The 12,216-nt window shown below is 39.6% G+C and overlaps 1 protein-coding gene across 5 annotated transcripts in view; it reads right to left on the reverse strand.

Annotated features, from left to right (window-relative positions):
* MLH3 (MUTL protein homolog 3) overlaps positions 1–12,216 on the reverse strand; it is a 474,897-nt gene that overhangs the window by 309,201 nt on the left and 153,480 nt on the right. For all 5 annotated transcript variants that reach the window (XM_089372967.1, XM_089372964.1, XM_089372965.1 and 2 more), the window contains exons 3-4: positions 767–818; positions 585–632 (exon numbers count right to left, since the gene is read on the reverse strand). In XM_089372967.1, the coding sequence (XP_089229093.1) occupies positions 585–632; positions 767–818 (100 nt within the window). The remainder of the gene's footprint in view (positions 1–584; positions 633–766; positions 819–12,216) is intronic.

The following is a 12,216-nucleotide window of genomic DNA, read 5'->3' on the forward strand; positions in this document are numbered from 1 at the left end:
TTTTTATTTATCCTTAAAATTTGGCCTAATAGTACACAATAATTAATTACATTAATTATTGTACTTTTTCTAACTTTAAAAAAGAAATCATAAATCACTTACTCCACCAAACAAGCACCTAAAGAGGCAATCAAATATCTTCTACATGCTATGAAACCAAGTCAATGTCAAAGACCTTCCGAGGCTACAAAATCAACACTTTTCCAATGTTCAATTTACATGTCTCTTGTTAGTTATTTGCATGCCTCTCTAGTGCCGGTGAACATAGTAAACAGTAGTAGAACTATTAGAAAGGGTGAGCTGCATCCAAGTTTTAATGGATTTTAGCTTTATGAGGTCTTAGTTTCTCATTTATGGAGCTCCACTTACAGGAGTATAGAAAACACACATAAGATTCATATTGTTCCATTATTTTTGACTGGTAAGTGGAACCAATACTAAATTCTTCACTATTGCACTTTTTCAAACATTTCTATTTGTATGCTATAAGGACAGCCACAGAAGCCTTTTGAAAGACTAACAAAGATAAATATAGATAAGAAAAAACTTAAAAAGCATGAATGATTCAACAGCAAGAAAGATACCATGTCTTTCACCAAGGAGCGTCAAATCCTCTCTCTTAATGCCGCAACCTATGAGAGGAATGCAATCCAGTCAGTGATAAAGAAAGACTTAAAGGAGCAAACATGCCTCAACTAAGAGTAAATCAGTTTACCTCATTTCTATCAAAATGAAACTCTAAACACGGAGTCAACTAATGACTTACCATCATCTTCCACTTTGATATAGCTTGTTTCCACATCTACAGAAACGTCCACCTGAAGATTAATGAAAATCCCAAAGAGCTTAAATTAAAACCTTATCTTCTTGAAAAAAACTGACTTTAGATTTAAACTAAACCCTTAACACTTATATATAGTTCTGCTTTATAAAGACAGAATATCAATCATTCTGTAGGAATGTCAAGATTGTCACATTGGCATTCTCTGGCAGTAGACCCAACTAGCCAAGCACCTCTCCAATAACAACATATGCTAACACCCTCCACCTTATATCTGTCCTCGAGACAAATGGCAGATTAATTGAAAGAAATATTATGTTCATGGCTAAATGTTCAGCTATGGAAGCAAAGAAAACATACTTGCATTGAAACTAAGACATTGTAACTTGTTTCCTTGAAAATAAAGTTGCCAGCAACCAAACTGTTGAAATATCAGTTACATTGCTCTATTTCATCCCTTCCCATGATGAACATGTAATTTGCATCTACAATGACAAAGTGACTTCCCTTATATATCAATTTGAGTAGGAAACCTAGTACAAGTTTTGGAAAATAAATGGATTTATGAAACAACACTCAAAATTTCAGGCAACTGCAAACGGGCATGTCTATATATAGAAACATGAAGAGGAAAAAATATATATATGCAGTGTTTGCATATATGTATGAGCAAGAACTTTCAAAGTTCATTTCTTAACTATTTGTTCATTATTGTTTTATTCCTTCCTTTTGGTTCAAGTAGCAGAGAACACCCATGCCTAATTTAAAAAATAATTATAAACTGCTTTTACAAAACAGAAACCATATTTTCATACTTGAATCTGCTAGGAAATGTTTCAAAAAAAATTCTTGGTGATTTATAACTGAAACCTTTAGGAAACATTTCATAGAAGTTTCTCAAGGGTTTCGGTAAATTTCTGTAGTGAAGACTTTTCTTGAATGGAATCAAGTCCCGAGTCAGAAATTTTGTTTCACAGCTTTGTTTACTCATATACAGTGTTAGTTTTTGCAGCATCGGATGTGTTCTATCCACGAAATTTGGTGGAGAGGCTAGAATATATGAGATCTCCAAAACCCAGAAATCGTTTCTGGAAATTCTGCCTAGAAGTGTTTCAATTAGATTATTAGTCATTTTTTAAATATTTCCTAAGTCTAAACTTAAGAAATATGGTTAATTGATCAGTGTTAATTGAGATAAGGTGAGAATCATCTAGAAACTCACACGGATCGATTTAGAGTTGATCCTAAATTCCTAGCCATTGATTAAGTTTTAATCTTGGTTGTTGGTGCTCCATCATTGGATTATAAGAAGAGATCAATGTGGTGATGGAGAAGACACTTGTGCAGTTCAATTGCTTGGCAGATCAATTTCCAGAGTAGCAACAGCCAATTGTCGAAGAGAGTCAGAGATCGAAGCAGTGAGTGAGGGGCAAGGACAGTGATCCGGAGGAAGATTTCCAGATCCAGAGAGGCAGCAACAAGAGGGCCGAGTTATCCCAGGGAGGCAGCAACAAGAGGGCCGAGTTATCCCAGGGAGGCAGCGTAGAGCACTGCGCAGTAGCTTCAGAGAGGGCAGTTCAATTTGCTGGAGAGAAAATCGTTCTCAGTTCCAGAGGCCGGGCAAAGGGTCTAGAAGGCCAGAGAGACGAATTCCTCAGTAGTTGGAGGCAGAACGACTTCATCAGAGACTAGTTGGAGGCTTGACGTCAAGCAGACTACGTAGAACAGCACAGAGGCTAATGTAGAGGGTTAGAGGGCCAAGGTTCTAAAGGCAAGTTGTGCCAGGATTGCCAGTGGAGGAAGGGTAAATTGCCTTCAATTGTACTCAAATTGCACCGGTTTTTCCAAGTTGGGTTTTTCCACGGACATTTGTCCAAAAATAATTGTCTCATATTTTGTGTGTGTGCTAGCGTTTCTCAGTTTCCAGCACATTATTTTTCCACAATATTTTATTTGCGAAGGTTGCAATGCGTTTATTTCGATATTTGTCGTAGCAGATAAATTGTTAAATTAATTAACAATTAGGAGAAATAATACCAATTGCTACAATAGGATTCCAGTTTGGAATTTTTAGATGGTATCAGAGCGTAATTGATCAGCTAGAAAACTCATAAGCGAACAGAAGGAATTTTCACTATTCAGTGAGGGCCACAGGCTGAAATTTCCAAGGGCAGCGCAGTCTTTTGCCAGAAGGCCGAATTGCTTGAGGAAGTTCGATTTTTTTGAGAGGGGCAGAAAAATTTGATCCTTCCAGATCGAGTGATTCCAGAGGCAGAGGGAGCAGCTCAGATTTTTCGTTGGGCAGATCTCTAGCTGGACGCAGATGTTTTTGCAGCAATTCGCTAGAGTAGAGCCAGCGTTAGGGTGGAAGAGAGAAGAGCGCACACAGAGGGAAAATTTTCCTTGGGGAACTTCTAGTCTCAAGAAGTTTGATTTTCCTTGCAGATTGACAATAGTTGTGAGCAGATCTTCTCACTCCAGAAGGGAGTGCGAGTAGTTAGGCAGCAGCCAAGCAGAAGGAAAGAGGGAGTTTTCGACAATTCGTTGAGATGGCCAATGCAGGGCTTCGTGATCAAGATAGGTTGGATGGAGCTTCCAACTATGCCATCTGGAAGGCTAAGATGTCCTTCCTTCTAGATGAATATGGCCTGAAAGTCTACATTGATAATGTAGTGGCAGTTCCCCAGGATGCAAAACAGCAAAAAGAATACAAGAAAGAGATGGTGCTAGCAAAGTGATTGATCCTAGATGGAGTTAGGGATCATGTTGTCTCACATAAAGTTGGCAAGATACTGCCAAGCAGATGTGGGATGCTCTCTCCACGTTATATCAGGGTACTTCCGAGCAGCGAAAGATGTACCTAGAGGAGAAGCTGAGACTCATCCGGATGCAGAAAGGGGAAGGCATAAATCCCTTCCTTACCAGGATTCAAGAGGTCTGAGACCAGCTGTCAGTTGTTGGGGCAGCGCCTCAACCCACGAAGCTAGTGCGATTGGCACTCAATAACGTCTCAGAGGATTGGCAGGTCTTTGTCCAAAGCATATTGGGCAGAGATAGGCTACCAAACTGGGATAGAATGTGGGTCGATTTGAGAAGCAGGACCAGCAGGCAGCCTCTGCAGAGATCAATAGGTTGTCCTCCAGATTGGAGGAAGACTTCGCTATGATTGTCGATATACCTCCAGGAGTAAATTGGGGTGACTTGGCGTTGTAGCCCCAGAGAACTACAGATGGGTAGGATGCTTGAGGAGTCCAACTCATGGATCATTACCTAGCTACGGGGGGCCACAATATTCAATAGTAGGGATCAGTGGCAGTAGATGCAGTCAATACAAAAGTGACAGTTGCAGACTAGTAGCAGTCAGATGCAGGGGAGCGCAGGGAGTCCATAGTAGTCAGCAGTACAGCTAGCACAATGCAGAGTTAGCAGCACCGTAGATTCTTCATTGACAGTGTAGATGCTAGTAGCAGTCAGAGACTTAGGAGACAGATGCATCATATTGATCGCAGTTGATTCAGTATTTTGGATGTTTTTTAGTTGTAGTTGTAGCAACAGCAGATGAGAGGGAGTTGTAATGCAAATGCAAAGTTGGCAGCAGTATGGCAGCGTCAGCAGCAACACAGATGCAACATCAAAGTTGTGTAGTAGTTGGTGGGTAGCAGCAGCCAGACATCAACAACATGACTGGAGATGATACATAAACAGAGTGTTGTGGCAAGGTGTGCAGCACTATAACACATTCCTTGCTAAGAGGGAGTATTAGTTTTTGAAGCATCGGATGTGTTTTATCCACGAAATTTGGTGGAGAGGGTAGAATACATGATATCTCCAAAACCCAGAATTGTTTCTGGAAAATCCGCCTAGAAGTGTCCCAATTAGATTATTAGCCGTTTTTTAGCTATTTCCTAAGTCTAAACTTACGGAATATTGTTAATTAATCAGTATTAATTAAGATAAGGTGAGAATCATCTAGAAACTCACACGGATCGATCCAGAGACAATCTTAAATTCCTAGCCATTGATTAAGTTTTAATCTTGGTCGTTGGTGCTCCAACAGTGGATTATAAGAAGAGATAGATGTGGTGATGGAGAAGACACTTGTGCAGTTCGATTTCTTGGCAAATCGATTTCCAAAGTAGCAGCAGTCAGTTGTCAGAGAGAACCAGAGATCGAAGCAGTGAGTGAGGGGCAAGGACAATGATCCGAAGGAAGATTTCCAGATCCGGAGAGGTAGCAACAAGAGAGTCGAGTTATCCCAGTGAGGCAACACAAAGCACTGCGTAGTATCTTCAGAGAGGGCAGTTTGATTTCCTGGAGAGGAAATCATTCTCAGTTCCAAAGCCTGGGCAGAGGTTCCAGAAGGTCGGAGAGACAATTTCCTCAACAGCTAGAGGCAGAACGACTTCATCAGAGACTAGCTAGAGGCTTGACGTTAAGTAGATTGTGAAGAGCAGCGCAGAGGCTAACGCAGAGGGTTGGAGGGTGAGTTTCTGAAGGCAGGTTGTGCCAAGATTGTCAGTGGAGGAAGGGTAAATTCCCTTCCATAATTTTGCCCAAAATTTCTTGTTGTGGATGGCCAGTTTCAGGCATCCAAATTGTACTCAAATTTTCACTGTTGCATAATAATAAAAACCCTCACTACTGCACTGGTTTTCCCAAGTTGGGTTTTTCCGGGGACATTTGTCCAAAAATAATTGTCTCATATTTTATGTGTGCTCTAGTGTTTCTCAGTTTCCAACACATTATTTTTCTACAATATCTTATTTGTGAAGGTTGCAGTGTGATTATTTCGATATTTGTCATAGCAAATAAATTGTTAAATTAATTAACAATTAGGAGAAATAATACCAGTTGCTGCAATAGGATTCTAGTTTGGAATTTTCACATATAGTATCACGAATTGTAAGATGGATTTGTAGAGAACACCTCTAGTATGCCGTCATCACCCTTGCCTAGAGGACACCAATATATTGCTCAAGATCACCACATATATCAGCAAGAACAAGAAATCTAAGTTTAGTTGGTTGAGACTATTGTATTGTGGTAATCACTAAATTGACAAGGACGATTTAGAACCTTGTGTAGTCAAATGTCTGGTTGTCTACAAGCTTCCCAATGATATTTCAAGAAATAAGGTAGATTTAATTCTCCTTCTCTCCCCTTTACTTTCCCACCACCATCCCAAAACATTCACCACATCAAATTGTCTGGTTTAAAAAAGTACAAGCCTTATGTAATATTCCCTTGCTAAAATATGTTAGCACAACTTGCCAAAATATTTGAATTTCCCTTTCATATATTACAACAAACACTTCAAATGCAAGCATTTCTTTGAACACTGTGTGTTAACAAAATAAAACACTTACAGCAGGGAAATTTCTTCAACATTTCGCATGCTAATAAACATGAAACCCTTAATAAATTACAACAACAATAGTTAGATTTCACTAATACAAACAAAAAACGAGTTGAAGCGTTGCGCTACTCCCGCCTTGGCGATTTCAAACACTGAGCGCGCCTTCCTCCCTCGGCTCCTGGGGCTTGCTGACTTGCGACTGGACTGCGATGGCCCATACAGAGCCTCCTCCTGTGGGTGCATCGATTCCTGCCTCTACTCCTGAAACTTCAACTTAGCTGGGAGAAAATGCAGAAGCCTTTGCCTCTCTGATCTCCTCCCTTGGTCCGTCACGACCTAGGCCGTCAATATCAAAGTTTGTTAAGAAGATCGATGAAATACTTGAAATAATCCTCCCTCCTTCCCTTCCTTGTCGCGTTGCTCTGTCTCTCTCTGAACGAGTGTTGGCATTATGATACAGGTATGACTCAAGTGTTGTCCTTGATGGCAACTCACACAGATGTCAGATCACAGATCAGACTCACAAAATGAAGAAAGAAAGGTATACGCAAGTTCACTATATACCAAGTCGTGTATATACGCAGGTTCACTATATACCAAGTCGTGTACACATGCAGGTTCACTATATACCAAGTCGCGTATATACGCAGGTTCACTACATACCAAGTAGTGTATACATGCAAGTTCACTATATACAAAGGCGCGTATAACGTACACACGCACTTTCACAAAAGGAAAGGCGCATACATGTTGGAAAACTAAGTTTTGGTCTGTGGTATTTGGTCCATGGTATTTGGTCCGAGGTATTGACCCTAGGTATTGGGTCCAAGGTATTGGTCCTACGTGGTTTTGGACCATCGTATTAAGAGAGGCATAAGCCTATATAAGGTGAAGAAGATCATTAGGCCAAAGTGCAAGTATTCAAGTAATGAACATCTGATGAAGTGTGAGATCTAGTATGCTAGTTATGGGTTTGTGATGCTTTGCTTGATTTGAACCAAGGGTGTTGATGGATTGGGATCATGAAGACTAAGATGCATTATCATTATATGGTATGATCATGAATAGATCTGAATACTAACGCATGTCTTATCCTTTATATCTTATGTTCTGGGTATATCTGAAGTTGAAAATTGCAGCGAAGGTATAAGTAATTATTTTCAAATTTGTACGCGGGTTCCCTTTGGTGAAAGAGCGTATACACGCCAGTGCAACACAGTCAATTAGTGTATACTTTATGAGATTTGATATTTGAGGTTGTTGTTGGTTCTAGTGGTTGTTGCAGAGTTCTGTGCTCTGCTCTGTGTTATGGTGACTGTGTTTTGATGACAGGGTTTCAGTGATTCAGTTGTAGGGTGATTCAAAGTTGATGGTTATATTGCAGTAGTGATTGTTTTGTATTGATGGATCCAGTCTGAAAATTTATGAAACGTGGTCCCTGGAAGAAAAGAGAAGGTTGTAGCCTTTTGTAGGTCAACACCTACGTACTAGTACATTAGCTAGTACAAGAGCTAAGGGGTTGTAGCTCCCTTCCAGTAGTAGCTGGAGAACAAGAGAAGGTTGTAGCCTTCTGCAGGTGGGTGCTTGCGTACCGGTATGAGTCTGCGCCAATACAAAATTGTAAAAAGAAGTTTCTTATTGAGAGGAAGATAGAGACGATTACAGTAGGTGGTTTTCACCCACATTGGGTTTCCACCTTATATCATAGTGTTCATGTGTGCTTCTTATGTGTGATGATCTGTTCTGTTTTACTACACTTGTTTACTATTTATATGGTTAATAATGTTCTGATGCACTCATTAAATATCAACTAACTGAATCATAAGTTTACTGGATATACGCTAGTTGCATTAAACACAGTTGCGTATACACGCGTGTTTCCTTAACTGAAGTAGCGTATATGAATCTAATAATAGAAATGAAAAGATTATTGATTTGCTAATACTGATTCACACCCCCCCTCAGTATTATTTCCAACAATTGGTATTAGAGCAGGTCCTTCAGAAGAAGCTTGATCACTTGAAGGAAGATCCATCAGGATGAGTAATCAAGAAAGAGGGATCCATCAAACCACCAATCTTCGATAGGAGCAATTTTGTCTACTGTAAGATAAGAACCACAACATATCTACAATCGCTTGGAACGAATGTTTGGGGAATTGTGGAAGGAGGATATGCATATCCATCAGCAATTCCTACAGATACGGCAGATAGAAAGCAATATGAACTCAATGCCAAAGTTGTTACTATCTTATTGGGAAGTTTGTCAAGGTCATGCAACTCAAATCAGCCAAAGAAATATGGGACAAAATCATTCTAAGCTACGAAGGAGATGATCAGGTAAAACGTGCTAAGCTTCAAACTCTCAGAATACGGTATGAAACTCTTAAGATGCATAGTAATGAAAGCATAGCTAATTACTTCCTACGTATAGATGAGATTGTCAATTGTATGAAGAATCTGGGTGAAGAAATTAAGGAAGTTGTCTTAGTTGAGAAAGTTTTGAGATCCTTGTCTGCTAAATTTGAATCCAAAGTGTCTGCCATAGAAGAAAAGGAGGATCTGCAGAAAATCACTATGACACAGCTTCACAGAATCCTAACTGCTTTTGAAATGAGAAAAGGAGGACCATCAAATATGAGAGAAGCCGCATTTAAAGTATCAGCAAAGGGAAAAGAAAAACTTAGTGAATCAGGATACATTTCAAAAGAAGAATATGAGGTAAATTTTGTCAAGAATCTTCAACAGGGATCTGGAAGGTTCAAAGGTAAGCTACCTTTCAAATGTTTTTCTTGTGGTAGAGTTGGTCAATACGCTGCTAGATGCCCTCATAACAAAGGAAAGATGTCTAAAGAAGGTAATAGAAGTTATTATACTCATGATAAAAGTAATGACTCATCCAATAGTGATGAAGACATTAGACTTCTCATGGCATATGAAAATAAGGACGTAGAAACAGAAGAAGTTACCAGATTAAAAGATCAGCTGGAGACAGTAACTAGAGTAAGGGAGCAGCTGCAGGATGTAGTAAAAGATCAGAGCATAACAATTCAGAGACTTGAATCTAAGATCCTCTCTCTAAAAGAAGATCTTAAAGAATCAAAGAAGCAGAATAAAGAAGCTCTTGAAGAACAAGAACATGAAGTGCTTGAATTAAGGCAACAAGTGGAAGAAGGAAGAAAAGTTGAAGAAAACATAAAGAAGCAATATCTGGAAAAGGAAGAACAACATCAGGTTGAGGTAAATATCTTAAAAGGTAAATTAGAAGAAAAGGATAAACTGTTACGATTTCAAGACAGTACTAAGATTTTGGATGATATTCTTAGTAGTCAAAGATCCCCTACTATCAAAACTGGTATTGGCTTTTATGAAACTGTCGAAGGTGAATCTAGCTCACAGGGTGAGGAAAGGAATTCTAATGCAAAATCTGAAATGATCAACAAAGAGATAAGTGGTCAACCCCAGCAACAACCAAGGAAAGAAATTCTTCAAAGAAGATCTTTTGCTCCTAACTATGGAAGTGATAGTCGGTTATTTCCTCAAATGAATAATGTTGAATGTTATGTATGTCATAATTTTGGACATATTGCAGCCAGATGCAGAAGAAGAATGGTTCAAGACCATCACACAGAAAGATCATCATGTTCCAGGTACTTTAAGGGATATTGTTTTGCTTGCAATATGTTTGGTCACAAAGCTATTGATTGCAATAAAAGGAATATGAAACATGTAAGATGTTATGCATGTAACAAGTTTGGACATAAAGTAAAGGAATGCAGGAGCAAAATTTGGACACCAAAGCAAAAGGATCATACATCATCGCAATTCCAGGTATTGAAGAAGACAGAATTAGAATCAGAAAGATGTGGCATAACTCAGTTAGCAGACATAACAGACACAGGGGAAACTGAAAGTGTAGACCTTCAGTATTCCAATTTACATACGCAGATATTATAAAGAGAAATCGCGTATATACGTGAGTTAGAGGCTGCAGAGTCGTGTATATGGAGCTCTGAAGAAAAAGCAGCAGGACAGACTCAGGGAAAGAAGTCTGATATGGTTTAGTCATGGTATGTGTTGGTTGGCACAGGTTCAGGGGGAGCATATGCTTCGAATAATTGTTGGCATAATTGTTGGCATTGTTGGCATTATGGTTAGAAGACTTTGGTGATAATGCTTATGTGGCTAAATGATACATCTTGCTACTTACTGTTGGTTGGTCAAGAGAATGATATTGCAGGTTACAGGTTGTTGATGTTGATGAGAGATGCTTATAGTGCAGATCATATGGTGTATGATAGTTGCTGATGACTATCATGGTCTTGTTTAGACTCGGCATGTGCTCAGGGGGAGCATGGACGGATTGATACATCTTAGCATATGCAAAGGGGGAGCTCAATCAAAGATTTCAACATGTACTCAAGGGGAGTATGGACAGCAGAATGTTTATCAAGGGAGAAAATATCTTGGTCCACTCTTTGCCCTTGATGTCAAAGGGGGAGAGTGACTTAGTGTGGTTGTTGCCATCAAGTCCAAAGGGAGAGATTGTTGGCATTATGATACAGGTATGACTCAAGTGTTGTCCTTGATGGCAACTCACTCAGATGTCAGATCACATATCAGACTCACAGAATGAAGAAAGAAAGGTATACGTAGGTTCACTATATACCAAGTCGCATATATACGCAGGTTCACTATATACCAAGTCGTGTACACACGTAGGTTCACTACATACCAAGTCGCGTGTATATGCAGGTTCACTATATACCAAGTAGTGTATACACCAGTGTTCCACGGGGACACGTCCCCCAGGGTGGGGTGCGCGCACCCCTCGCACCCCACGCACCCGGGACGGGGAGACTCTCGGGGGTGCGTTTCCCCACGTCCCCCTTTTGGGGAGACTCGGGGAGACGCAAGAGGGTGCGTTTCCCCAATGTGGGAGACTCGACTCCCCTAAAGGGGTACTTCTGGGCGTCCCCCCCAAAAATGGGGTTCTTCTGGGCGTCCCCCCGAAAATGGGGTTCTTCTGGGCGTCCCCCCTTCATTTTTGTCTAATTACCCTTTATAAACCAAAAAAAATTAAAAAGAAATGAAAATTAATTTATTAAAAAAACATAAAAAATAAAAATAAACTAAATTAACAATTACAAATAAAAAATTACATGAACAAGTTAGGGTTAACTCCACTTTTCAAGTTTTCATTCTGCCGCCATTCATTATGCTCTTACCTCAACGCATTTTTTTCTTCCATCTGCTCTCACTGCGCCCACGAGAGCTTCAACACATCCTCACTCTTCTCCACACAGCGACTTGCTGTTAGCACTTAGCAGTCGTTGCCCAACTGGTGTTGGCAAAACAGAATTAGCTAAGGCTCTTGCATCCTATTTATTTAATACTGATGAAGCTCTAGTGAGGATTGACATGAGAGAATACATGGAGAAGCATGCAGTTTCAAGGCTGATTGGAGCACCACCAGGGTATGTGGGTTATGAAGAAGGGGGACAGTTGACTGATTCTATACGTAGAAGGCCTTATGCAATTATTCTGTTTGATGAAATTGAGAAGGCACATACAGATGCCTTCAATATTCTACTTCAGATTTTAGATGACGGAAGGGTCACTGATTCTCAGGGTCGAACTGTAAGCTTCACCAACACTGTCATTATTATGACTTCAAACATTGGTTCTCAGTACATTCTAAGTAGGCTTGATGATTTACCTGGCTCAAAAGAGGAACTGTATGAGAGAATGAAGAACAGGGTTATGGAAGTGGCTCAAACGACATTCCGCCCTGAGTTCATGAATCGCATTGATGAGTATATTGTTTTCCAACCTCTAGACCGTGAACAAATTAAGAGCATTGTAAGATTACAAGTATGTGGTTCATCTATCGTCATTCTTTTAGTGAAAACCAAAGCGAAATAGCAGAGGTTGGTCAGATATATTAGAAGTTAATTTATTTATAACTTTTTGATTTAATCATATAGAAACAATTGTTTGGAATATATGTTAGTTTCAGTTATTATTTTAGTTTTCAATGTAAATTATAGAATGATGATTGATGAATGATAATTGATATG

The sequence above is a fragment of the Pinus tabuliformis genome, chromosome 8 (assembly GCF_031772625.1).
Source record: "Pinus tabuliformis cultivar Carrire ecotype Pingquan chromosome 8, CPIR1, whole genome shotgun sequence".
Classification (NCBI taxonomy): domain Eukaryota; kingdom Viridiplantae; phylum Streptophyta; class Pinopsida; order Pinales; family Pinaceae; genus Pinus; species Pinus tabuliformis.